Source organism: Oratosquilla oratoria, chromosome 5 (genome assembly GCF_046742065.1).
Source record: "Oratosquilla oratoria isolate Oo_2021 chromosome 5, ASM4674206v1, whole genome shotgun sequence".
NCBI lineage: Eukaryota > Metazoa > Arthropoda > Malacostraca > Stomatopoda > Squillidae > Oratosquilla > Oratosquilla oratoria.
In genome coordinates, this window is record NC_134781.1 from 29,337,938 (window position 1) to 29,362,763 (window position 24,826).

The 24,826-nt window shown below is 41.3% G+C and overlaps 1 protein-coding gene across 1 annotated transcript in view; it reads right to left on the reverse strand.

Moving 5' to 3' along the window:
* LOC143025424 (kinetochore-associated protein 1-like) overlaps positions 1-23,198 on the reverse strand; it is a 159,485-nt gene extending 136,287 nt beyond the window's left edge. Inside the window, 6 exon segments of the mRNA XM_076185081.1 lie at positions 578-774; positions 1,996-2,171; positions 2,498-2,621; positions 8,951-9,061; positions 9,310-9,545; positions 23,079-23,198. Coding sequence (XP_076041196.1) covers positions 578-774; positions 1,996-2,171; positions 2,498-2,621; positions 8,951-9,061; positions 9,310-9,545; positions 23,079-23,198 — 964 coding nt within the window.
* Between the last annotated feature and the right edge of the window lie 1,628 nt (positions 23,199-24,826).

Genomic DNA, 24,826 nt, shown 5'->3' on the forward strand with positions numbered 1-24,826 from the left:
CGGGAGAGGACAGAAGACAGGGGTGAGTGGAGAATGGTTGTATATGGATGATGTTGTGATTGCATGAGGTGGAATGGGCGGGTGGATGGGGGGTGAGGTAGTATGTGTGAGCAAAATTTGACGCAGCCCGAAGGGATTTCTCCCCGTCCTCTCATTATATGCAATGGGGGGACAGAGAGGGGGGATCGCCGATTTAATGAAGCGGCCTTGCTGTGGATGTGCTGTGTCTTGCGACACTGCTTCTGACCCAGGGCAGTGGACAAGGTGCAGGGATGACCCGTCATTCAGGAGGTGCTAAGATAAGAGGGAGGGTGGAGGGGTGTGGAGTGTATTCAGGGATGGAATGGGTGGGAATGATTTTATGCCTTTTTCTTTTTGGCTACCCCCCTTGTAAGGGGGAAAAAGCCTTGGTATATGTATGTATGAAGTTGTCATAAAACTTAATGACCCAGAATACAAATCTAGCACTTTTAACCATCACAGATAAACATGCATCAAAATTGAAGCACTAATTAAGAATAAAATTCACAACTTAATACAATCATGTACTCTGAGTAAAATAGAAATAATTACTTACCATGAAGATCAAATATTTGGAGTTCTTGACCACCTTCAGATTTATCAACTAATATCAGAATTTGTGCCATAGTCTCTTCACCTGGCAATGCTTCAAAATCTAGAATGGGTGAGTCTTTGGAGCTTGTCCACAAATCCAGCCCAGTAATACCACTAACTATAGTCAACTTTCCTTTGCCACTCAGCATTACAATATACCTGTTAAAAAAAGGTGTAATAACTTATTGCTGTCTATGAACAAATACCACATTTAATAATACTGAAGACTGTATTTTTATAAAAAATAAACATTCAAAATTTGCCCTCTATTTTGTAGGTCAAAGGATAAAAAATTCATAATCCTCAACCAACATCTGAAGAACTGTTTGGATATTAGAACAAGGTATAATATTTTATGACTACAGTAGAAGCCCGATTTAAAGAACTAATTCAGCCAAGGTCCAGTCCACTAAATTGAATTTTCCGTTAAATTGAGCGAGTGAGCGTTGGTGTAACAGGGTTGCCAGAGCGGATTATAAAAATGATACATACCTAAAAATTCCCTAGTGTACACACACACACACAGTATATATATTATTGTAAGTGAATTATAGGCAGCACAACCGTGAATTGCAAATGATATGAGCTGTCTGTGAATTTCGTGGAATATTAGTCATAGCTTCGTGTTTGGTTTGATGTACATAATTCTAGCGATTAATAGGACTGGGCAGTTGGTTTTTGGATAGTAAGCGTTATTGTTGTGTTGTTGCAGAAAACGTAGTTTGTTGTTATAGAAGTGTTTTTCGTGGTGATTACTCTCGCGTACTGATTTTGAATTTTCCCATCAACTTACCGTTTCATTATTTTGTTTTCCTATTATACCGTCTATTTCTACTTGAATATATTTCTGCTACAATTATACTTTATATATATACTGAATTATATATTATTGTATATATATATATATATATACATATATATATATATATATATTTTATATATATATTTATATACCTCCAAAGTACTAAATTATAAATTTTTCCTCGACTCCACCACCACAATCTGGTAACATCTGGTAACATTGGACAGTTGACGGAAAATGCTCAACTTAGCTTACCAATCCCACTAAATTGAGCTATTTCCGTAGACACGCGTCTGGCCAGCTAGCGGAAAATGGTCAACTTAGCGGACCATTTCCGCTAAGTTGACCATTTTCGTTATTGCTATTTCCAGTTCGCTAATTTGAGCTTCCGCCAAATTGAGATTTGTTAAATCAGGCTTCTACTGTATTAACTATCTACACAATATATAAACTATCAAAATAATATCAAATAAAATTGTCACAAGTTTCTGATCTTGCTCAAAGCCCCTTTCATCCCATCCATCCATCTCATTTTTGATCATCCCTTTGTTTTTTGTCAAAGAATTCTGTTGGCTTACCTTCCACTGAAGAGAGTAATTACTTTTTTTATATCTAAAGATGGTGACAACATGTTCTGGACAGAATGCTCTGTCCATTGGCCACTGGAGCACCATTTCATTAACCGATCTTGACTATCCACCACCCACACCATTCTCTGTTTTGGGCCATCCAGGATGCATTCTGCAGCCTTTATCTGTAAAAAGGGTAGCAGTTACAATGAAAACAATCAAGAGGTACATTAATAATTTGGTATAACATCTCCAAACTCCCCCAATCAGGAGGCTAGGATGGTGCCTCTCACAAATTTGTAGCATGGAATTTAATGACCCATGCCCTAGGTCCAACTCGCTGGCAGCAGGATTTGAACTGTCATCACTTCAACCTCCACAAGTAGCAATGTTAGTCAGCAAGCATCCTAGTACATTAATATGTGCTATTAATCATCAAAATATAAAGATCTTAATATTAGCAAGATTATAACAATAATCTGAGCAACAGAGAATAATGTCAATTTCATACCTTAGCACCTTCCAAGTCAATAAATGCCACATCAAATTCTATCTGTGCTTCAAGAATCTTAAGCTGCTCCAGATTGCAACATTTGATAGATTCACAAATGCCTTCTGGATCAATATTGTTCAATCTAACAAAATAAACAAAAACAAAGAAACACTGACTTGTTTTATAAACTTATTACTTACAGTCTAGAACTACTGGACATTAAACACAAACAATATATAAAATATACACCTTAATTATTTCACTCAACTGCCAACTCTCAGAAAAGACTAAGATACTCAAGCAAAGAAAGAGATCTTGGGTCCAATTCAAAGACTGTCTGACAGGTTAGATTAAGTTAGATCTGGCTAGAGGTAATGATTCTATTTTGTCACCAGTAACCAATGCATCTACTATTGAGTGCAATAACATTATAAAGAGGTGGAGATTAGGTTGGGCAAATTTTGAGTTGAGGGTGTTGAAGACTGTTGGTTTTTGTTAGAAATAATAACCTCTTATCTTTGGGGACAATATTTCATCAAAGAGGCAAAGCCAGAGGTGGTAAAGGTAAAATTTATGTTGGAAAGGTAGCATGGCTAATAAAAGATTTTTGTTTTGTTTTCTGTATATTTCCAACAGAACAAAATTTTCAAACACTTTGGAGTAAATATTATTTCAAACACAACTGTAAACCACACTTACACACGTTCTTGTAGAAATATAATTTAGTCACGAGTAAGTTAGTTCACAAGTTCCTGTAGTCCTAGGTCAACACCCTCACTCCCTCTCTGACCCTCTATTTCTGTCCTCTTTCCTGTCTGTTCTATGATTAAGTAGACTCAATGAGTTACCTATTTCTACATGTTCTATTCTTTCTACTTCCTAACTGATTTTGTATCTACTTTCTCACCAATGTCTTTATAATAATATAACCTATGATACTTTATTTCTGATTAAGTTATCTGACCTTTGTTATACATGCATATACCAAAGGCTTTTTCCCCCTTACAAGGGAGGTAACCAAAAAACATACACACATATACCAAGGCTTTTCCCCCTTACAAGGAAGGTAGCCAAAAAGAAAAAGGCATAAAAACCATTCCCACCCATTCCATCCCTAAATACACTCCACACCCCTCCACCCTCCCTCCCATCTTAGCAACTCCTGGATGACGGGTCATCCCTACACCTTGTCCACTGCCCTGTCAGAGACAGTGTAACAAGACACAGCACATCCACAGCAAGGCCGCTTCATTAAATCAGCGACCCACCCTCTCCATTCCCCCATGCATAAAAGGAGATGACGGGGAGAAATCCCTTCGGGCTGCGTCAAATTTTGCTCACACATACTACCTCACCCCCCATCCCCCCACCCATTCCACCTCATGCATCACAACCCCATCCATATAAAACCATTCTCCACTCACCCCTGTCTTCTGTCCTCTCCCGTCCTTCCTCAACTGACATTCCCCTCTTCCCCAAAGCCCCCTTCACCCCATCCATCCATCTCATCCTAGGACGTCCCCTCATGTTCACTCCCTCCACATCTGCCTTCCACACCTCTTTTACTAGTCTTTCTTCACTCATTCTTTCCTCATGTCCAAACACTCCTAATACTCTTTCATCAACACTATCTCCCAACTCCCTTTCCACCCCTGTTCTCCTCCTCGTCTCCTCATTTCTCACTCTATCTAGCCTAGTGACCCCCATCATACTTCTCAGACACCTCATTTCAAACACATTCAAACTCCTTCTCTCTTCCTCTCTTATGTTCCATGTTTCTGCCCCATACAGTGCTGTTGGCACAATCACTCCTTCATACTGTCTCCTCTTAGCATCCATTCCCAAATGTCTATTCCTCATTACACTTTTTAATCCACCAAGGCATTTACTCGCTTCTCTCAATCTACATTCTACCTCCACCTTCACTCCACTTTTTCCTGCCACATTTGCACCCAAAGTAACTAATACTATCCACTTCCTCCAGTCGCTCCCTTAATGCTCACTTCCAGTCTACTGCCACTTTCACCCCTGGTACATCTCATCACCTTACTTTTACCCACATTTATCTTCAGCTTTCTTCTATCACATACTCTCCCAAACTCTGTCACCAACTTCCTCAATCCCTCCTCCGATCCTGCCACAAGCGCAGTGTCATCCGCACACAACAGCTGGCTCACATCCCACTTTTCTCCATTTTCTTTAACCATCTCCAATCCTTGACCCACTACCCTTGCATTTACCTCTCACACCACCCCATCCATGTATAAGTTGAACAGCCAGGACGACATAGCGCATCCTTGATGAAGTCCCACCTTTACCTCGAACCATTCACTCTCTCTATTTCTAATCCTGACACAAGCTCTACTACTCTCATAAAAACTCTTGACAGCTCCTAGAAGCTTTCCTCCTATCCCGTAAATCAGTATAACCTCCCACAGTGCCTTTCTGTCTACCCTGTCATAAGCCTTTTCCAGATCCATAAAAGCCAAAAAAAAATCCTTCCCCTTTCCTATAGCTCTCACATATCTGTCTTACCACAAAAATCTGATCTACACAACCTCTACCCGTCCTAAATCCACACTGTTCCTCACCAATTACCCCCTCTGTTCCTCTCCTAATCCTCTCAATCAAGATCGTCTCATAAGCCTTCCCAACTACACTTAACAAGCTAATCCCTTTGAAACTACTACATTCACATTTGTCCCCTTTTCCCTTGTAAAGTGGAACTATACTGGCACTCCTCCTGTCCTCCGGCACTCTACCCTCTCTCCAGCAAAACATTAAATAACCTCACCAGCCAGTCCACCATCACTGTACCTCCTTTTTTTAGACATTCTGTATGGCATCCATCCAGACCAGGTGCCTTACCTGCTTTCATCATCTTAACAGCTGCCTTCACTTCATCCTTCCTTATTTCTCCTCCATTTTCCTCACTCATCACTCTCATTTACTTATCATTTCCCACTGCAGCTATCTTTCCCTCCCTATCCTCCTTCACATTTAGCAACTCCCTAAAATATTCTGCCCATCTTCCCCTTACTGCCTTTTCTACCATTATCATTTCTCCATCTGCACCTTTTACGTTTTCTTCTCTATTTGATTCGCCTCCTCTTCCTCTTAATTTCTTTCCAAATTTGGAAAGGTAGCATACCTAATAAAAGATTTGGTTTCAATTTTTTATATTTCCAACATAAGTTTTTCAAACAAATGTAAACCACACTAAGACATATTTTTGTAGAAATATGATTTAGTCACACATAAGTTAGTTTACAAGCTCCTGTAACCCTAGGTCAACACCCTCACTCTCTCTCTGACCTCCTCTTTCTGTCTGTCCTATGATTAAGTAGACTCACCAAGTTACCCATTTCTATAGGTTCTTTTATTCTTTCTACTTCCTAACTGACTTTGTACCTTCTACTTTGTCACTAATATCTCTATCATAATATGATCTATGATACTTTATGTTTGATTAGCTTATCTGCCCTTTGTTATACATACATATACCAAAGACTTTTTCCCCCTTACACGGGGGGTAGCCAAAAAGAAAAAGGCATAGAAATCACTCCCACCCATTTCATTTCCCATATATTCCACTCCCCTCCACCCTCCTCCCTCACTCCTATCTTGGCACCTCCTGGATGACGGGTCATCCCTGCATCCTGTCCACTGCCCTGGGTCAGAAGCAGTGTCGCAAGACACAGCACATCCACAGCAAGGCCGCTTCATAAATTCGGCGACCCTCCCTCTCCGTCCCCTCATGCAGAAAAGGAGAAGATGGGGAGAAATCCCTTCGGGCTGCGTCAAATTTTTTTCATACATACTTCCTCACCCCCCATCCCCCACCCACTCCCCCTCATGCATCACAGCCTCATCTATACACAACCCTTCTCCATTCACCCCTATCTTCTGTCCTCTCCCGTCCTTCCTCTACAGACATTCCTCTCTTTTGTAAAGCCACTTTCACCCCATCCATCCATCTCATCCTAGGACGCCCCCTCATATTCACTCCTTCCACCTCCGCCTTCCACACTTCTTTTACTAATCTTTCTTCACTCATTCTTTCCATGTGTCCAAACCATCCTAATACTCTTTCATCAACCCTATCTCCCAGCTCCCTTTCCACCCCTGTTCTCCTCACCTCCTCATTTCTCACTCTATCTAGCCTAGTAACCCCTATCATACTTCTCAGACATTTCATCTCAAACATTCAAACTCCTCTCTTCCTCTCTCATGTTCCATGTTTCTGCCCCATACATTGCTGTTGGCACAATCACTCCTTCATATAACCTCCTCTTAGCATCCATTCCCAGATGTCTATTTCTCATTACACTTTTTAATCCACCAAGGCATTTACTCGCTTCTCTCAATCTATATTCTACCTCCACCCCCACTCCTCCCTTTCCTGTCACATTCGCACCCAAGTATCTAAAACTATCCACTTCCTCCAGTTTCTCACCCTTAATGCTCACTTCCAGCCTACTGTCACTCTCTCCCCTTGTACATCTCATCACCTTACTTTTGCCCACATTTATCTTCAGCTTCCTTCTTTCACACACCTTCTCAAACTCTGTCACTAACTTCCTCAATCCCTCCTCTGATCCTGCTACAAGCGCAGTGTCGTCCGCAAACAACAGCTGGCTCACCTCCCACTTTTCTCCATTTTCTTTAACCATCTCCAATCCCTGACCCACTACCCTTGCATTCACCTCTCGCACCACCCCATCCATGTAAAGATTGAACAGCCAGGGCGACATAACACATCCCTGACGAAGTCCCACCTTTACCTCAAACCATTCACTCTCTCCATTTCTAATCCTAATGCAAGCTCTACTGCTCTCATAAAAAACTCTTGACTGCTCTTAACAGCTTTCCTCCTATCCCATATATCTGCAGTACCTCCCACAGTGACTTCCTGTCTACCCTGTCCTAAGCCTTTTCCAGATCCATAAAAGCCAAAAAAACATCCTTACCTTTTTCTATAGCTTTCTCACATATCTGCCTTACTACAAAAATCTGATCTACACATCCCCTACCTGTCCTAAAACCACACTGTTCCTCACCAATTACTCCCTCTGTTCCTCTCCTAATCCTCTCAATCAAGACCCTCCCATAAGCCTTCCCAACTACACTCAAGCTGATCCCTCTGTAACTACTACATTCACACTTGCCCCCCTTTCCTTTGTAAAGCAGAACTATACTATGACCTTTGTTATACTTTATAATTAATTCTATTCTAACCTCTGATTTTGCAATTCTGAGTTCTGAGTCTTCTGTATTTGTCTCTTCCTATAGCTTATCGACCCACTGAGTGAAATGCTAAAAACATCATCACTTGTGATATGACTTGTTCCTTCACACATTTCTTATCTCTGGGACCCATATTTCTGAGTGCGGATTTCTCTATTTTATCCTACATTACAATGCAATACAATATTTCTTTTTTTCATGGAAATTAAATCTTCACTTATGAAAGTAAGGTGATTAGATGTACAAGGGGAGAGAATGGCAGCAAATTGGAAGCAAGTATAAAGGGGTTCACATTTGGGGGCAAATGTGGCAGGAAAGGGAGGAGTGGGGGTGGAGGTAGAATGTAGATTGAGAGAAGCAAGTAAATGCCTTGGGGCTTTAAAAAGTGTAATGAAAAAATAGTCATTTGGGAATGGAAGCTAAGAGGAGGTTATATGAAGGAGTGATTATGCCGACAGCACTGTATGGGGACAAAAATGTGGAACATAAGAAAGGAAGAGTTTAAATGCATTAAATGTGAAATAAAAATACCTGAGAAGAATGGTAGGGGTTACTAGGTTGGATAGAGTGAAAAATGAGGCGAGGAGGAGAACAGGGATGGAAAGGGAATTGGGAGATAGAGTTGATGAAAGAATATAGGGACGGTTTGGACACATGGAAAGAATGAGTGAAGAAAGATTAGTAAAAGAGGAGTGGAAGGTAAATATGGAGGGAGTGAACACAAGGGGGCAACCAAGGGTGAGATGGATAGGATAAAAGGGGCATTAGGAAAGAGGGGAATGTCTGTTGAGGAACAAAGGGAGAAGACAGAAGACAGGGGTGAGTAGAGGATGGGGGAGGGGTTGCCGATTAAATGAAACTGCCTTGCTGTGGATGTGCTGTACTTTGCTGCATTGATTCCGACCCAGGGCAGTGGGCAAGATGTAGGGATGACCAGTCATCCAAGAGGAGCCAAGAAAAGAGGGTGGGAGGGGTGGTGAATGGGAGTGGAATATGTGGGGATGAAATGGGTGGCAGTGGATTTATGCCTTTGATTTATGGCTACCTCCCTCGTTAGGGGAAAAACCCTTGGTATATGTATGTATAAAAGAATGATTGACTTTCTGCAGGAATGTCACTAAGTCCCTAAAATAATGTCTACATATTACTTATGCAATCAATACTCCATTCAAGAATAAATCTACTGAAATACATTAAGTCAAAAATACTGAAATTTATACTTACTGTATCACTTGTCCCCCTGTAGCCACTAAAATAATACTGACAACTCCTTCCCACTGAGTGCACTGGCCACTAACAAACGTAGGCGAATCATCGTTCTTGTCTACCAATTCCCTGTAAATATTTTCCAATTCATATCTAATTGTAGTAATTTCATATGCACATACACCTATTTGATTTCACAATAATTAGAAACTACATAATACTTGCTATGGGTTTAAGAAATCCTAGGGATGCAATTATCAACTAAACCAGTCACATTTTTTTATCTCAAAGTTATACCTTAATATATATATATATATATATTTGCAGCTAAACATGTCAAAATTAATGCATAATAAGAAACAAGTGTCCTAACTTACTTTGTAAGTAAAATCCTTTTGCTACCTATATGGATGCAATGAAATTCTCCACTTCTTGTTGCAGCAACAAGGAAGGCTGCCTCAGGCATCCAGATGAGAACATCAACCACACAACTTAATTCCAGCTGCATGTGGAGGGTTGAACAACCCTCACCAAAGACGAAGAGCCATTTGTCAATAGCTACAGCAACATGGCCCCAAGCTCCATTTGCACATATCAGTGGTGACCTGTATGGCTACAGAAAAGTTGTCATTAAGTGATTGTGGAAATAAAATGGTTTTCAAACATCTATCTACATCCCTGCAGGGTGCAGGGATGGCCCGTCATCCAGGAGGTGCTCAGATGAGAGGAAGGGTGGGAGGGGTGTGGTGTGTATTTAGGGATGAAATGGGTGGGAGTGTTTTTATGCCTTTCCCTTTTTGGCTACCTCCCTTGAAAGGGGGAAAAAACCTTGGTATATGTATGTATGTATCTACATATATACCATGGGCTTCTTCCCCCTTATTAGGGAGGTAGCCAAAGTTACAAGCATGCACCTACTCCCACCCATTCCATTTCTATCCATCAACCATTTGTTTCCCTTTTACTTGGCTCCTTGTGGATGAAGGGTCATCCTGCATTTTCTGCATGCAAACATATTCATTAGAAAATTATGGCATATTAAAAGTATTATTTTTCTTTTTCTTTCATATAATAAAATGGAACATAATATAATAATAATATAAAATATAATACATGGAACATAAGAGAGGAAGAGTTTAAATGTGTTTGAGATGAAATGTCTGAGTAGTATGGTAGGGGTTACACGTTTGGATAGATTGAGAAATGAAGAGGTGAGGAGAGCAGGGCAGGAAAAGGAATAGGAGATAGGGTTGATGAAAGAGTATTGAGATGGTTTGGACGCATGGAAAGAATGAGTGATGAAACATTAGTAAAAAGAAGTGAGGAAGGCAAAGGTGGATGGAGTCAACATGAGGGGATGACCAAGGACAAGATGGATGGATGAATGGGGTAAAAGGGGCATTGAGGAAGAGGGGAATGTCTGTTGAAGAAGGGAGAAGACAGAAGACATGGGTGAGTGAAGAATGCCTGTATATGGATGATACTGTGATGCAGAGAAGGGAGTATAGAGTGGGTAGGGGAGGTTACGAAATGGTTATGTGTAAATGCTATTTTGATGCAACCTAATGGGATTTCTCTCTGTCTTCAATGTTACTTCATGAGGGGATGGCAAGGGGGGTCGCCAATTAAATGAAGCAGCCTTGCTGCATTGCTTCTGACCCACGACAGTGGGCAAGATGCAGGGATGACCAGTCATCCAGGAGACAAGATGAAAGTGAGGGAGGGAGGGGTGGTAAATGGGGGTGGAATGGGAGGGGATGAAATGGGTGGAAGAGGAATTATGCCTTTTAACTTTGGCTACCTCCCTTGCAAGGAGTAAAATGCCTTTGGTATATGTATGTATATATAATAATAGTATTAGTTACCTCATTTTTCAATGATTGGAAACGTGTAACCCCAAAGTGGCTGGCAATGCCCCCCCCGGATTCTCCTGCAGATCTCTTTGAAGAAATACTGGACTACTGTTGCTTTTGTATTAGTCTAGGAGGTTTCTGTGTCAGCAGCTTACATCAACAGGAGGGGAGCGGTTATTGGTTAAGTTTTCCTTATGAGAAAAGGTGGAGGAACTAAAATTGATAGAGGACCTGGCCCTTGGGTCTGATCTTTGGATCAAGTGCCAGCTCTTCAGGGCTGACTTCTACACAAGAGGTGTGGATACTGACAGGTTTTGTAAATGGACAACAGTGAGACAATATTCCCCAACATCCACCACACAGGCCTACCTGAAGATATACATACATGCATATACCAAGGCTTTTTCCCCCTTACAAGGGAGGTAGCCAAAAAGGAAAAGGCATAAAATCATTCCCTCCCATTCCATCTTTATCATACTCCACAACCCTACACCCTCCCTCTCTTCTTACCTCATACTGGATGACGGGTCATCCCTGCATCTTGTCCTCTGCCCCGGGTCAGAAGCAGTGTCGCAAGACAAAGCACATCCACAGCAAGGCAACTTCATTAAATCAGCGACCCCCCTCTCCATCCCCCTATACATAAAAGGAGATGGGGAGAAATCCCTTCGGGCTGCGTCAAATTTTGCTCACACATACTACCTCACTCCTCGTCCCCCCACCCATTCCACCTCATGCATCACAACATCATCCATATACAACCATTCTCCATTCACCCCTGTCTTCTGTCCTCTCCCGTCCTTCCTCATCAGACATTCCCCTCTTCCCCAAAGCCCCCTTCACCCCATCCATCCATCTAATCCTAGGACGTCCCCTCATGTTCACTCCCTCCACATCTGCCTTCCATACCTCTTTTACTAGTTTTTCTTCACTCATTCTTTCCATGTGTCCAAACCATCCTAATACTCTTTCATCAAACCTATCTCCCAACTTCCTTTCCACCCCTGTTCTCCTCCTCATCTCCTCATTTCTCACTCTATCGAGCCTAGTAACCCCCATCATACTTCTCAGACACCTCATCTCAAACACATTCAAACTCCTTCTCTCTTCCTCTCTTATGTTCCATGTTTCTGACCCATACAGTGCTGTTGGCACAATCACTCTTTCATACAGTCTCCTCTTAGCATCCATTCCCAAATGTCTATTCTCACTACACTTTTTAATCCACCAAGGCATTTACTCGCTTCTCTCAATCTACATTCTACCTCCACCTCCACTCTGCCTTTTCCTGCCACATTTGCACCCAAGTATCTAAAACTATCCACTTCCTCCAGTCGCTCCCTTAATGCTCACTTCCAGTCTGCTGCCACTTTTACCCCTTGAACATCTCATCACCTTACATTTACCCACATTTATCTTTAGCTTTCTTCTATCACACACTCTCCCAAAATCTGTCACCAACTTCCTCAATCCCTCCTCCGATCCTGCCACAAGCGCAGTGTCGTCAGCAAACAACAGCTGGCTCACCTCCCACTTTTCTCCATTTTCTTTAACCATCTCCAATCCCTGACCCACCACCCTTGCCTTTACCTCTCGCACTACCCCATCCATGAATAAGTTGAACAGCCAGGGCGACATAATGCATCCCTGATGAAGTCCCACCTTTACATTCGAACCATTCACTCTCTCCATTTCCAATCCTGACACAAGCTCTACTACTCTCATAAAAACTCTTGACAGCTCCAAGAAGCTTTCCTCTTATCCCGTATATCCGCAAAACCTCCCACAGTGCCTTTCTGTCTACCCTGTCCTAAGCCTTTTCCAGATCCATAAAAGCCAAAAAAACCATCCTTACCTTTTCCCATATATCTGTCTTCTCACAAAAATCTGATCTACGCAACCTCTTCCCGTCCTAAATCCACACTGTTCCTCACCAATTACTCCTGTTCCTCTCCTAATCCTCTCGATCAAGATCCTCCCAAAGCCTTCCCAACTACACTTAACAAGCTAATCCCTTTGAAACTACTACATTCACAATTGTCCCCTTTCCCCTTGTAAAGTGGAACTATACAGGCACTCCTCTGGCACTACCCTCTCTCCAGCAAACATTAAATAACCTCACCAACCAGTCCACCATCACTGTACCTCCTTTTTTTAGATACTCTGCATAGCATCTATCCAGACCAGGTCCCTTACCTGTTTTCATCATAACAACTGCCTTTACTTCATCCTTCCTTATTTCTCCTCCATTTTCCTCACTCATCACTCTCATTTTCTTAGCATTTCCCACTGCAGCTATCTTTCCCTCTCTATCCTCCTTCACATTTAGCAACTCCCTAAAATATTATGCCCATCTTCCCCTTACTGCCTTCTCTTCCATTATCATCTCTCCATCTGCACCTTTTACCTTTTCTTCTCTACTTGATTCGCCTCCACTTCCTCTCTTAATTTCTTTCAAAATTTTCTGTCATACTCTTACCCCATTTCACATCTGCTCTCCTCTTTGCCTCCTTTACCTTTTGCTTTACTTCTCTTTTCTTTTCTTTGTACCTCTCATATTACTTACTTGTCCTATTTTGTAACCAATCTGTGAAAGCTCACTTCTTCTCTTCTACAACCTTCTTTGTTTCCTCATCCCACTATTCACTACCCTTCCTTCTATTTCCTCCCATCCTTCTTGTTCCACACACCATCTCTGCACACTTTGTGACTCCCTCCTTGAACCATCCCCATTCCTCCTCCACTCCTAGCTCTACTCTATCCTTCACTCCCTCCCACTCCTCCCTCAGCTTCTTCTTGTACTCCTCCTTTTCCTTTTCATTTAAAGAGTTCACTCTAAGCACCTCCTTACCTTTTGTACTTTTCCTCTTTCTCCATCTATCCTCCACTCTCAACTTACCTTCCATCAAAAAATGATCTGATATTCCCCCACTCTCTCCCCTTAGCACATGTACATCCTTAACTCTTCCTATCATAATCCTATCTACCACTACATAGTCCATTAACACTCTATCTACCACCCTTCCATCCACCACCCTCTCCCATGTGTACTTATGCTTGACTTTCTTCCGAAACATTGTATTTGCTATCATCAACTCCCTTTCTAGACACATCTCCACCATCAACTCTCCACTACGATTCTTTCCTGGAACTCCATATTTCCTAACCACTCCATCAATTGGATCATTTCCTACCCTAGCATTAAGGTCTCCCAGTACTATTACATTGACATTTCTCCCTAATCCCTCTATGCACTCATTTAAATATATCAAAAATGCCTCCCGTTCTTCTACACTCTTCTCACTATCAGGCCCATATGCACTTACAAAAACCCACATCTCCTTTCCCAGTTTCACCTTCATCCACATTATCCTTGAGGAAACCTCCTTCCACTCCACTACATGTTTACCTATCTCTTCACTTACTAGTATAGTCACCCCTTCCCTCCCTCGCCCTCTCTTCATTCCTGATAACCTCCCACTTACACTCCCAAACTTACACTCGCCCTTCCCTTTCAACTTAGTTTCACTCAAAGCCAACACATCCATCTTTCTTCTCACAAACATACTACCTCTCTCTTCCCTTTTACTCTCATCTGTACCACATCCACGGACATTAACCACTTCCATACGGTGACGCCTACGTAGGCGTCATGAGGAGCAAGTGGGTACACGATGATCCCGACGACGGCGTCTTGATCATATTTATTGTAGTTGTACCTACGTAACCTCCATTCTCTCTAAACTGGCTTCATCATATTTACTATGGTTATCAAAATTCACGGGTGAAAGAGAACGAACGATTGAGCACCGACTTTATTTTTTATAATGCGATTATTATGACGCAACATCGCACGTCGGGCAGCTAATGCTGCCAGACATGTGATGTGCCCCGGAGTGAAGAGGTTAAAAGACCCAAACCTTAGGGTGCTGGTCGGAACACTCCTAGACCCTCTTATGCCTTTATTTTTTTTTTAGGAATGTCCCTTGTGGGGCTACAGGGAGAAGGATGCCTGGTCCCAATCCCCGTCCCTTTTTTTCTCGCCTCTTACGATCCAAGTGGAAATACTTGGTGGCAGTATTCTTTTCCCCCACCACAGGGTAGGTAGGCGAAAAAGGAAATGAATATTCAGAGAAATTGTACAGGACAGTAACAAGGGGTTGGGGGACAGCATAACGGAGGGACGGTCGTAGTATAATAAAAGTGTCATCATTTCTCTATGAACAGAGTCTTCTCCTATCACAGACCAAATGATATGGGTCCGTAGTGACCCCCCATATAAACCCTAACTTATCAACAGCATGCTACTTTGCCACAATAACATGCAGCCAATACCCCACACGGGATATGATTTGGTTTAACATCACAAACTCTCCCTATCAGGAGGCCAGGATGGTGCTCCTTACAGAGGAGTTTGTAACATGGAATTCAATGGACCAAGCCCTTGGTTCAACTTCGCCATTGGCAAAGTTTGAACCACTATCTCCTTGACCTATGTTGGAAGTAACGACACCCTAATCCGCTCAGCTTGATGAACACAAGACAAAGTTGGTCAATGTGTGAATGTCCTTCAGTGGAAGTGATTTTTTTTTTTTTTTTTTTTTTTGCGTTGTGTCACAGTTTCTTAATTTTTCCTTATGGTGTTCACTGACTTTTGGGGTGTGCCTGCCCTTTGCGTGATACCTGGAAATCACACAGCGCATGATAACATTGTGAGTGTGATTGAACATAAGAACATAAGAACATAAGAAATAAAGGAGACTGCAAAAGACCATAAGGCCTACACTAGGCAGCTCCGTATCCATCACCACCTGTCGTCCCCATCCATAAAGTTGTCTAATCGTTTTTTAAAACAACTGATAGTTTCAGCGCTTACTACGTGGTTACTAAGTTTATTCCATTCATCGACCACCCTATTTGTAAACCAATTCTTGCCTATTTCCTTCTTAAATCTAAATTTGTCCAGTTTATACCCATTACTGCGAGTCCTGCCCTGTTGTTTTATTATGATGACCTTGTTTGCATCACCCTTGTTATAGCCTTTGATCCACTTGAACACTTCTATTAGATCACCCCGCACTCTGCGTCTTTCCAGAGTGTAAGTTTAGGTGCCTAAGCCTCTCTTCGTAAGGCAAATTTCCGAGTCCTTGTATCATTTTGGTCATTCTTCTCTGTACTGATTCTAGCGAATTAGTACCAATTCTGTAGGACGGAGACCAAAACTGTACCGCATAGTCTAGGATGGGTCTAACTATCGGTAGATAGAGTTTAATAATTACCTCTGCACTTCTATTCGTTACCGTCCTAGCAATGAAGCCTAATGCTCTGTTTGCTTTATTTCTGGCACTAATGCACTGCTTCCTAGTTTTAAGGTCCGGACTCACCAGAACTCCTAAGTCCCTCTCGCACTCAGATTTTTCTAAAAATGTGTTATCTAAGCTGTATCTATTTTCGGGGTTGTGTAGCCCTACGTTTAACATGCTACACTTAGAGATATTGAAGTTCATTTGCCATTTCACCGACCATGTTAACAGTTTATTAAGATCATCCTGCAGAATCTGGGCGTCTTCTCCTGACCTAATTAGGCGTCCTATTTTAGTGTCGTCCTCAAACTTACTAACATCACTATTTAACCCATCGTCTAAGTCGTTTATATACATAATGAACAATAAGGGACCCAAAACCGAGCCCTGGGGGACCCCGCTAGTAACATTGCCCCACCTAGATTTTATTCCATTTATGGTGACCCGCTGTTTTCTGTTACTAATCCAAGCTCTAATCCATTCTAACACTTTTCCTCCTATGCCATGGGCTTTGATTTTATTTAGTAGTCTCTGGTGTGGCACTTTGTCGAACGCTTTGCTAAAGTCAAGGTAAATAACATCGTAATTTTCATTGTTGTCTGACGCCTTATATACCTTAGTGTAAAAGGATAGAAGATTAGTCACGCATGACTTACCTTTGGAGAAACCATGCTGTGAATCACGAATTAAATTATGCCCTTCAATGTGTTCTCTGAGTCTATTTACTATTATTGATTCAAGCATTTTTCCTATAACCGATGTCAAACTGATTGGCCCGTAGTTGCATATGGTCGATCTATCTCCCTTCTTAAAAACAGGAACAACGTTTGCCTGCCTCAAGCAGTTGGAACAGAACCAGTGTCTACCGATTTATTGAATATTTCAGTTAACTGGTCGCAGATTTCAAATTTACACTCTTTAAGCATTCTTGGAAAAATTTCGTCCGGACCCGGAGATTTTGTAGCTTTAAGTCTGTCAATCTGCTTGATAACTTCTTCTTTACTAATGCTGATATTAGTTAGGCTATTTTCTTCATCCCCTCTGAAAATTGGATCGCAGTCAGGTACTTTATCTAACCTCTCATAAGTAAACACCGATAGAAAATAATTGTTAAACTCCTCACTCATTTTTTCTTCCGATTCTATCATGACATTTTCATCGTTTTTAATTGGTCCTATTCTTTCTTTATTTTTTGTTCTATAGAGGTGAAAGAAACCCTTTGGGTTGGATTTTGCTTGACTGGCAACCTTGATTTCATAATTACGTTTCGCTGAACGTGTATTCCTTTTAACCAGCTTTGCCATTTCGTTATATCTTGATCTAAGGTGTGATTCCCCGTTTTTTATTTTTACGTAAAGTCCTCTTTTAATTCCGATCTCATGTTTCAATCTGTCCGTCATCCATTTGGGAGTATTACTATTTTTCCGTATTGACTTTAGTTTGTGTTTTGTGCATTAATAATTAGATCTGCCAGATTGCTATACATCTCATCCAAAGTACTGACCTGATTTTTGGGCCTTTAGTTTGTGTTTTGTGCATTACTATTTTTCCTTTGTGACTTTAGTTTGTGTTTTGTGCATTACTATTTTTCCGTATTGACTTTAGTTTGTGTTTTGTGCATTAATAATTAGATCTGCCAGATTGCTATACATCTCATCCAAAGTACTGACCTGATTTTTGGGCCGTCGCCCCGAATCGACCTGACCCAAGGCACGCGCATCACTCTCTTTGACCCAGACCTGACCTAAGGTATGCGTATTTCTCTCCTTGACCCAGACCTGACCCAAGGTACGCGTATCCTCCTTGACCCACTTCTGACTATCAGCCCCGCAACGAGAATCAAGAATGTTTGAAACGTCCGGATTGTTTTTCGTATTCAATTTCAAATAGGTTTTTATATTGTCAAAGTTTGCTTTCCTGAAGTCTGGTACTTGAACGTTATTTGTACTTTTTATTTTTTCCCAAATAATATTAAATCTTATTTCTTGATGATCGCTAAAGCCTAGACTATCGCCCACTATTATGCTGCTAATTTGGTGCTCATTATTTGTTAGAATTAAGTCCAGGGTATTTTGTCCCCTCGTAGGATCGGTAATCATTTGTTTTAGGAAATTATCCTGCACCACATCTAGGAATTTTTTCGCTTCATGATCTCCTATTAAAGTTTCCCAGTCAATGTTTCTATAGTTAAAATCTCCCATGATTACAACGTTTTTGTACTGGGACGCTCTGTGAATTTCATGAATTAGGGAATCAGTCTGCTCAATGCTAAGGTTAGGAGGTCTATACAAGACGCCAATAATAACTTTCTTATTCTTGCCTATAATCTCTACCCAAATAGATTCCGTACAGTCCTCTTCCTTAATCGAATTGTTGATAATACAGTTTAATGTATTTTTAACGAAAAGTGCTACACCTCCCCCATTCCTGCCGACCCTATCCTTATGAAAAAACTTATATCCTTCTATTTCGATTTCCGGAAGGAAATGTTTATCAGCCATGTTGATCCAGGATTCAGTAATGGCTATAATATCGAAATTTTCTACGCATGCTTTACCTCGCAGCAAATCAATTTTGTTAATTATGCTCCTACTATTTGTATAGTAAACTTTAAGTTTATCTTCCCTCCACCTGCTTTGGTGATTTTTTGTACAGTCCTCTAAGTTGTTTCTATTTCCTAAACTATATTCAGATACTTCCCCCCCTACTCCCACATAATCTACCCGAAAAAACCCTGTAGGATGCCTACTTCTCGCTCAAGGGATTCAGCAAGGAGCCGAAATCCTTTGGGAGACAAGTGCACTCCGTCCCTTGTGTATAGGTGATTCTTACCATAAAAGCGGTCCCAGTTGTCGACAAATGCCCATCCATTAGCCTTACAATGTTTTGCCAGCCTGCAATTCATTGCAATAGCCCTGGAATGCCACATGCCTCCAACTCTATGCCTCGGAAGGATTCCACATACTACAGGAACACCTCCCCTATTTCTGATCTTGTCTAGCGCATCTCGGTACCGCGCAAATAATTCCTCACTCCCTACCTTACCTATATCATTTCCTCCGGCACTTAAGCAAACTACACAAAGTGGGAAAGAATAATCGAGAAATTGCCAAGGCAACAGGTGTGTCTACATGTACTGTGTCCCAACTCCTAACAAAATGGTGTGTGGATGGAGAGGTTGATGATGTGTCCCTCCACAAACATGCCAGGGAAAGTCCTTGAAGATTCCCCAAAGGCAGGCTTGTAAAATGTCAGTTGGAACTTAACCTCTCTATAACTGCAAAGGAATTGAATGAAACGAACCCTATGCTTCTCTGTGACGTTTCCATCAGGAGAATTCAGGAAAATATTCAGAAGCAGTTAAAACTACTTGAAAATGAAAGCACGTGTGAAACCCCTCATCACTGCGAAACAAAGGCGCCGCCATGTCCAATTTGCCAAGGATCATAAAGATTGGGACCTTGTTCAGTGGCATACGGTCCTTTGGACTGATGAAGCAACTGTTTGTATAAGTGAGAGCAAGGGAACAATGATGTGGAACTCTACTAATGCATCAGCATGTGACCCACACTTGACAGTGATGAATGTTAAGCATCTGCCCTGTCTTATGGTGTGAGGCACCCTTAGCTATGGTGGTTTGGGGAACCTTGTAATACTCCATAAGGGCCAGACTGTCAACTATGAGTGCCATATTAACCTTCTACAGGAGAATTTTGGGAAGTGTTTTGCAAAAACCAGGTTTGAGATCCTTCAGCAGAATGGCGCCCCTTGCCACACCTCAAGGGCAGCCAAAAAGTGTCCGAGATCCTAAAGTCAACTACATAGAGGATTGACCCGATGAGTCACCCAATATTTCCCCCATGGAAAACTTATGGGGCATCACAAAGGCACGCCTTTGTCAGGGGGGTACATTTACAATTCCCAAGCTTAAGATAGCCATCCGAAAGGTGTGGGAGGAAATTCCTGCTTCTCACTGTCAAAATTTGGTCGATTCTGTCCCCAAAAGACCCCAGCAGGTCAAGGCCAAGGGCTTCCCCACTGGGAAGTAGCATTAATTATTTTTTGTAAATTTTAAAAAAATTTGATCGAAAATGTTCGCGTAAATTTCCCGAGTATGCAATACGATCTGCGCTGACTGTATACCAATCCTAAATCCATCCCATACCCATTCAAAATCCTATCCACTCCTCCCATCTTAGCTCCTCATGTGTGAAGGTTCATCCCTGTCCCATGCCACACTCCTTAGGTCAGAGGCAATGCAATCACTCATCAGACAAAATGAGCCCAAAAGCAAGCTCTCACCAGTAACATCACACAACCCTATCATAAAGAATACAAAGAATATCTACCCAATTCAACACAAATTCTTAAAAATAATAATGGGCTGTACCAAAGTAACACCCACAGGTCACCTACACTAACCCCTCCCTCATTCAATTGACAATTCCCTGCAAAGTCAGGTGGCTTGATAGGGGGGGGGGGGGACTAACCCTTTACCCCAATCACACATCCCTCTCATTTCTTCCCACTTGAACCATGTACCTCATAATTCTTTATGCAATACTGCAAGTTGATCTTTGGTGCAGCCCTCAAAGAATAGGCCACCATCTCTTTCTATGCACTCTTCTCGGTCAGTCATGCACATTTTTTGTTGCTTGATTGACATCCTGACCATGTGCTCTCGTGACTTCATTCACCCCATCCACCCACCTTTTCTTTTGTCTACCACTTGCTCCTTTCTGATATCCTACTTAAACCTCTTTTTTACAATCTCTTAGGTGTGACATTGTACCCAGGGATTGAATCATTGTTTATTAGCAGTGAAATACAAATGGATCTTGTTCTCATTCCCAGCAACAAATTCATGCATCCTCCAAGGACATCCAACTATTTCCCCCAATCATTCTGTCCAATTTGCTTTCTTGTAGTTAATGAATGTTTTGTGGGTATACTTATTTACATTTTTTTAACCATTTCCATACGGTGACGCCTACATAGGCGTCATGAGGAGCAAGTCGGTACGAGATGATGCCGACGTCGGCGTCTTGATTATATTTATTGTAGTCGTACCTACGTAACCTCCATTCTCTCTAAACTGGCTTCATCAATTTTCTATGGTTATCAAAATACATGGGTGAAAGAGAACGAACTATTGAGCACTGACTTTATTTTTTATAATGCGATTACTGTATTATGATGCAACATTGCACGTTGGGCAGCTAATGCTGCCAGACGTGCGATGTGCCCCGGAGTGAAGAGGTAAAAGTTCTAAGGTAATTTTTATGGGGACATGATCTGAGGGGAGGTATGAATGGTTCCATATCGTGTTTGAGTGTGGAATGAGGGTGAGCACACTAAAATATCTGGGGAGGTTATTTGTTAAAGAGAAATATAAAACACTACACACCATAATCACTCTCCCTCATAAAAGAGAAAATAAAAGCAAAGATAAATCCAACAATCAATCAATTCATAACCCCAGGTTTCTTGCTGGACACCCATAGGTCCTGGTAACTGGCAATAACCACTAGATTGGTGGTCATTCAAAGAAAAAATATTGTTATTGCCTGGGTGTGGTCAAGGTGGGGCAGTATAATTTTAGTGTCTTTTGTATGATGGTTCCATCTGGGGCAGTTTGTTTCTATGTCCAGGCCTATTTAGTGTTGGAATTGTCCGAGTGCTGGAAATTGCTGCCTCAAGTTTTACTAAGTGGAAAAACTGAAGCCTTGACATTGGTTCACAATGGTCCTAGGACCATCTCAAATTTTTCTTGAAAGAAACTTTGGACTGTTGCCTGCTTTGTACTGGTGTGGGGCTGTTCCTGTCACCAGTTGAAAGTTGGAGTTCAATATAATAAAAAAAAAGCACAGCATTTACCATAGATTAGGTCATACATGCTAAGCTTTCTTCATGGGGGGGGGGGGGTGCAGCTGTCAATTATGAGACCCATATGTGATCCAGGAACACAATGAATCACACAAACATGATCACCCAGGTTGCCTGATGTACAATGATGCATCATGGTATGTGCATTGCAAAATATAGTTACTGCTGTTATACTTGTTCTCCTTCACCCTGATTCAATATTACATAACAGAACACATGATTAAGCCTGTTTACAGAATATGGGGGTCACTAAGCTACAACTACAAAAAGGAAGCTGATTCTGGTATCCTTGTACACCCCACTCACAGCTCATGACACATACATAGTGTCATGGCCATGTTCACGATACCCCGACCATGACAATATGTTGTAGCGAAGGAGCCCGAATCCAAGAGAAACAATGAGCCCCTTTGTGCGCAGGGACTCTATGGACAAGAAGTGCGCGCGAATATACCAGCGGAGGAGTACGAGATCGGTGATTTCGCCGATATCAGGTCAAGGGGCACGCACACCAAAACCAGGCGGCGACGTAGAGCCAACATATCTTTGGTCACATTACATTGTAGAATTAAGGTATCAGGTAGAAATTATTTTGTGAGCCCTCTCCACACAAGAATAAAGGAAATGGTGGAAGTGTGGAGTTGGGTAAATAGAAATAGGATAAATTAATTAAGTACATGTTGGCACCTGTGCTATGACGCTGGTGTCGTGCGGTCTGTGTATATAAGAAGGGGAGCAGTGGTCCTTACCCCCGCCCCGTTCCTGCACCGCACTCTGTTCTTGCTCAACATTGGTAAGAGATATATATATTTATACTTTTATACTGTGCTAGAAAATCTATTCCCGTTGCTTTTTCCATTGCTTTTCTTTATCCCCGCGAAGAGAAAGAATATCCAAAACGAGGCTACGTTTTGAATCTAATATTCTGGATTGAAGGAACTACTCGAATCCTAAGTCTCGATTCGATGTATAAACTCAAACACAGAGCCTAGATTCGTGACAATAGGCATTATCATATTTAAGAGGTTAAAAAGTACAGAATGTTACAAGCCTGAGGTCCCTATAAAACTTAACTCTATAAATACAACTATGATACAAACTTACCTGTTTTGGTTCTAAGTAGGCAAGCTTTACCACTTCATACAAGGACGTGAGAGCACCTGCATCCGTAGCTTGCCTTGTTTCATCATCACTGTTGGCATCCAATACCTCCCACACCACCATCTGTAAAACCAATTGTTCCAAAGAAATGACTTCTGCAAACAACAAAATCTATCATAATAATCATAATAACTGTTGCTTTGAATTTTACTAACTGGATACCCACAGTCACATGGACCCACAACACCAAAGCAGCTGACAATAGTCACTTAGGAAAGAAATACTGGAATGGTGACCATGTTCTATTAGTTTGGGACTATTTCTATGTCATTGGCTTATAACACTACTAGTACTAGTAATAGTAGCAGTAGTAGTGGCATGGAAACTATAATACCTAAAAGATGTGGATAATTGATCAAATATTTTAGATGAGAGATGACAATGATGGAAGGTATAAAAGAGGATATTTATGTGACTAGAATGAAAAAGGCAAGGTTGTCATTAGAAATTATAAAACAAATAGAAATTCTATTTAAGTTTTCTTAACCTCTTCCCCAACAATTTCTGGTTAAAAATGTTTCGTTTTCAGATGAATTTTCTTATTTTGGTTTTATATAGTATTTTTCATGCTGATTATGAAAAACATTTTTTATTTCATTTTATTTCCATTTTTGTGATTGACTTTTTATTTTGAAAATACTTTTGTAGGCAAAAAACGAGTTAACTTGTCTTCCTATAAACCATACGTTTTCACCATAGTTTCTTCAGTTTTCTCTTGTGACCACTTCATTTCTTCTTCTGGCAATTTTCACAATACCCCCAAGCATTTTCATGGCAAAAAATATGAAAATTTCAGCCTCTGTTAAAGAATCGCCTTGTCCAGTTTGTTCAGCAAAACAATTAGTCTCCACCAGTACACAGTCAATAATCCTGTTATCGATAAGAAGACTGAAGATTTCAAAAGGATTCATTTCTGTTGGGTCTTCATCAACTATAATTCCAGGATTTCCTGTGAATGGGAAACATGATGGTGCTGCATTCATGCGGTCCTCTGACAACTCGAGGCTTATCCAAGCTCTCCCATCACCTCCCTCCTCATCATCATCACCACTTGTGAAGAAATAGTCATTGTCTGATGAACTGGCACTGTCATCAGAAGTATTCAAGCTTCTAAGGGAAGGTTCATATACACTATCTTCCTCAGAATTAGACATTTGGGGTGTAATTTCTTTGAAAAAGTAAAAAAAAAAACAAGTGGTCATGTGGATGAAAACTGCACCCGACCACAGTAGCTGCCATAGCAAGTCTAGTAAGAAAGTGGCCTTGAACTGCCCCAGCACTACCTTGTATGCCTCTGCCAGCTGTATGATTTGCTGAGAATACTCGTTACACATATAGAACGGCTTAGAAAGGCTCAGAATCTATGAGTAAATATGTCTGTAGCTGGTTTTTCAAGGTTAAGTTTTAGTCCCTGTAGCCCCACTGGAAACATTCCTAAAAAAAAGTAAAGCCATAAGAGGTTCTAGGAGTTTTCCAACCAGTACCCTAAGGTTTGGTTCTTTTAATAGGTTTGGATGTGGTACAGATGAGAGTACAAGGGAAGAGATAGATAGTATGTTTGTGAGAAGAAAGATGGATGTGTTGGCTTGGACTGAAACTAAGTTGAGAGGGAAGGGCGAGTATGAGATTGGGAGTGTAATTGGGAGGTTATCAGGAGTGAAGAGAGGGTGAGGGATAGAAGGGGTGGCTAA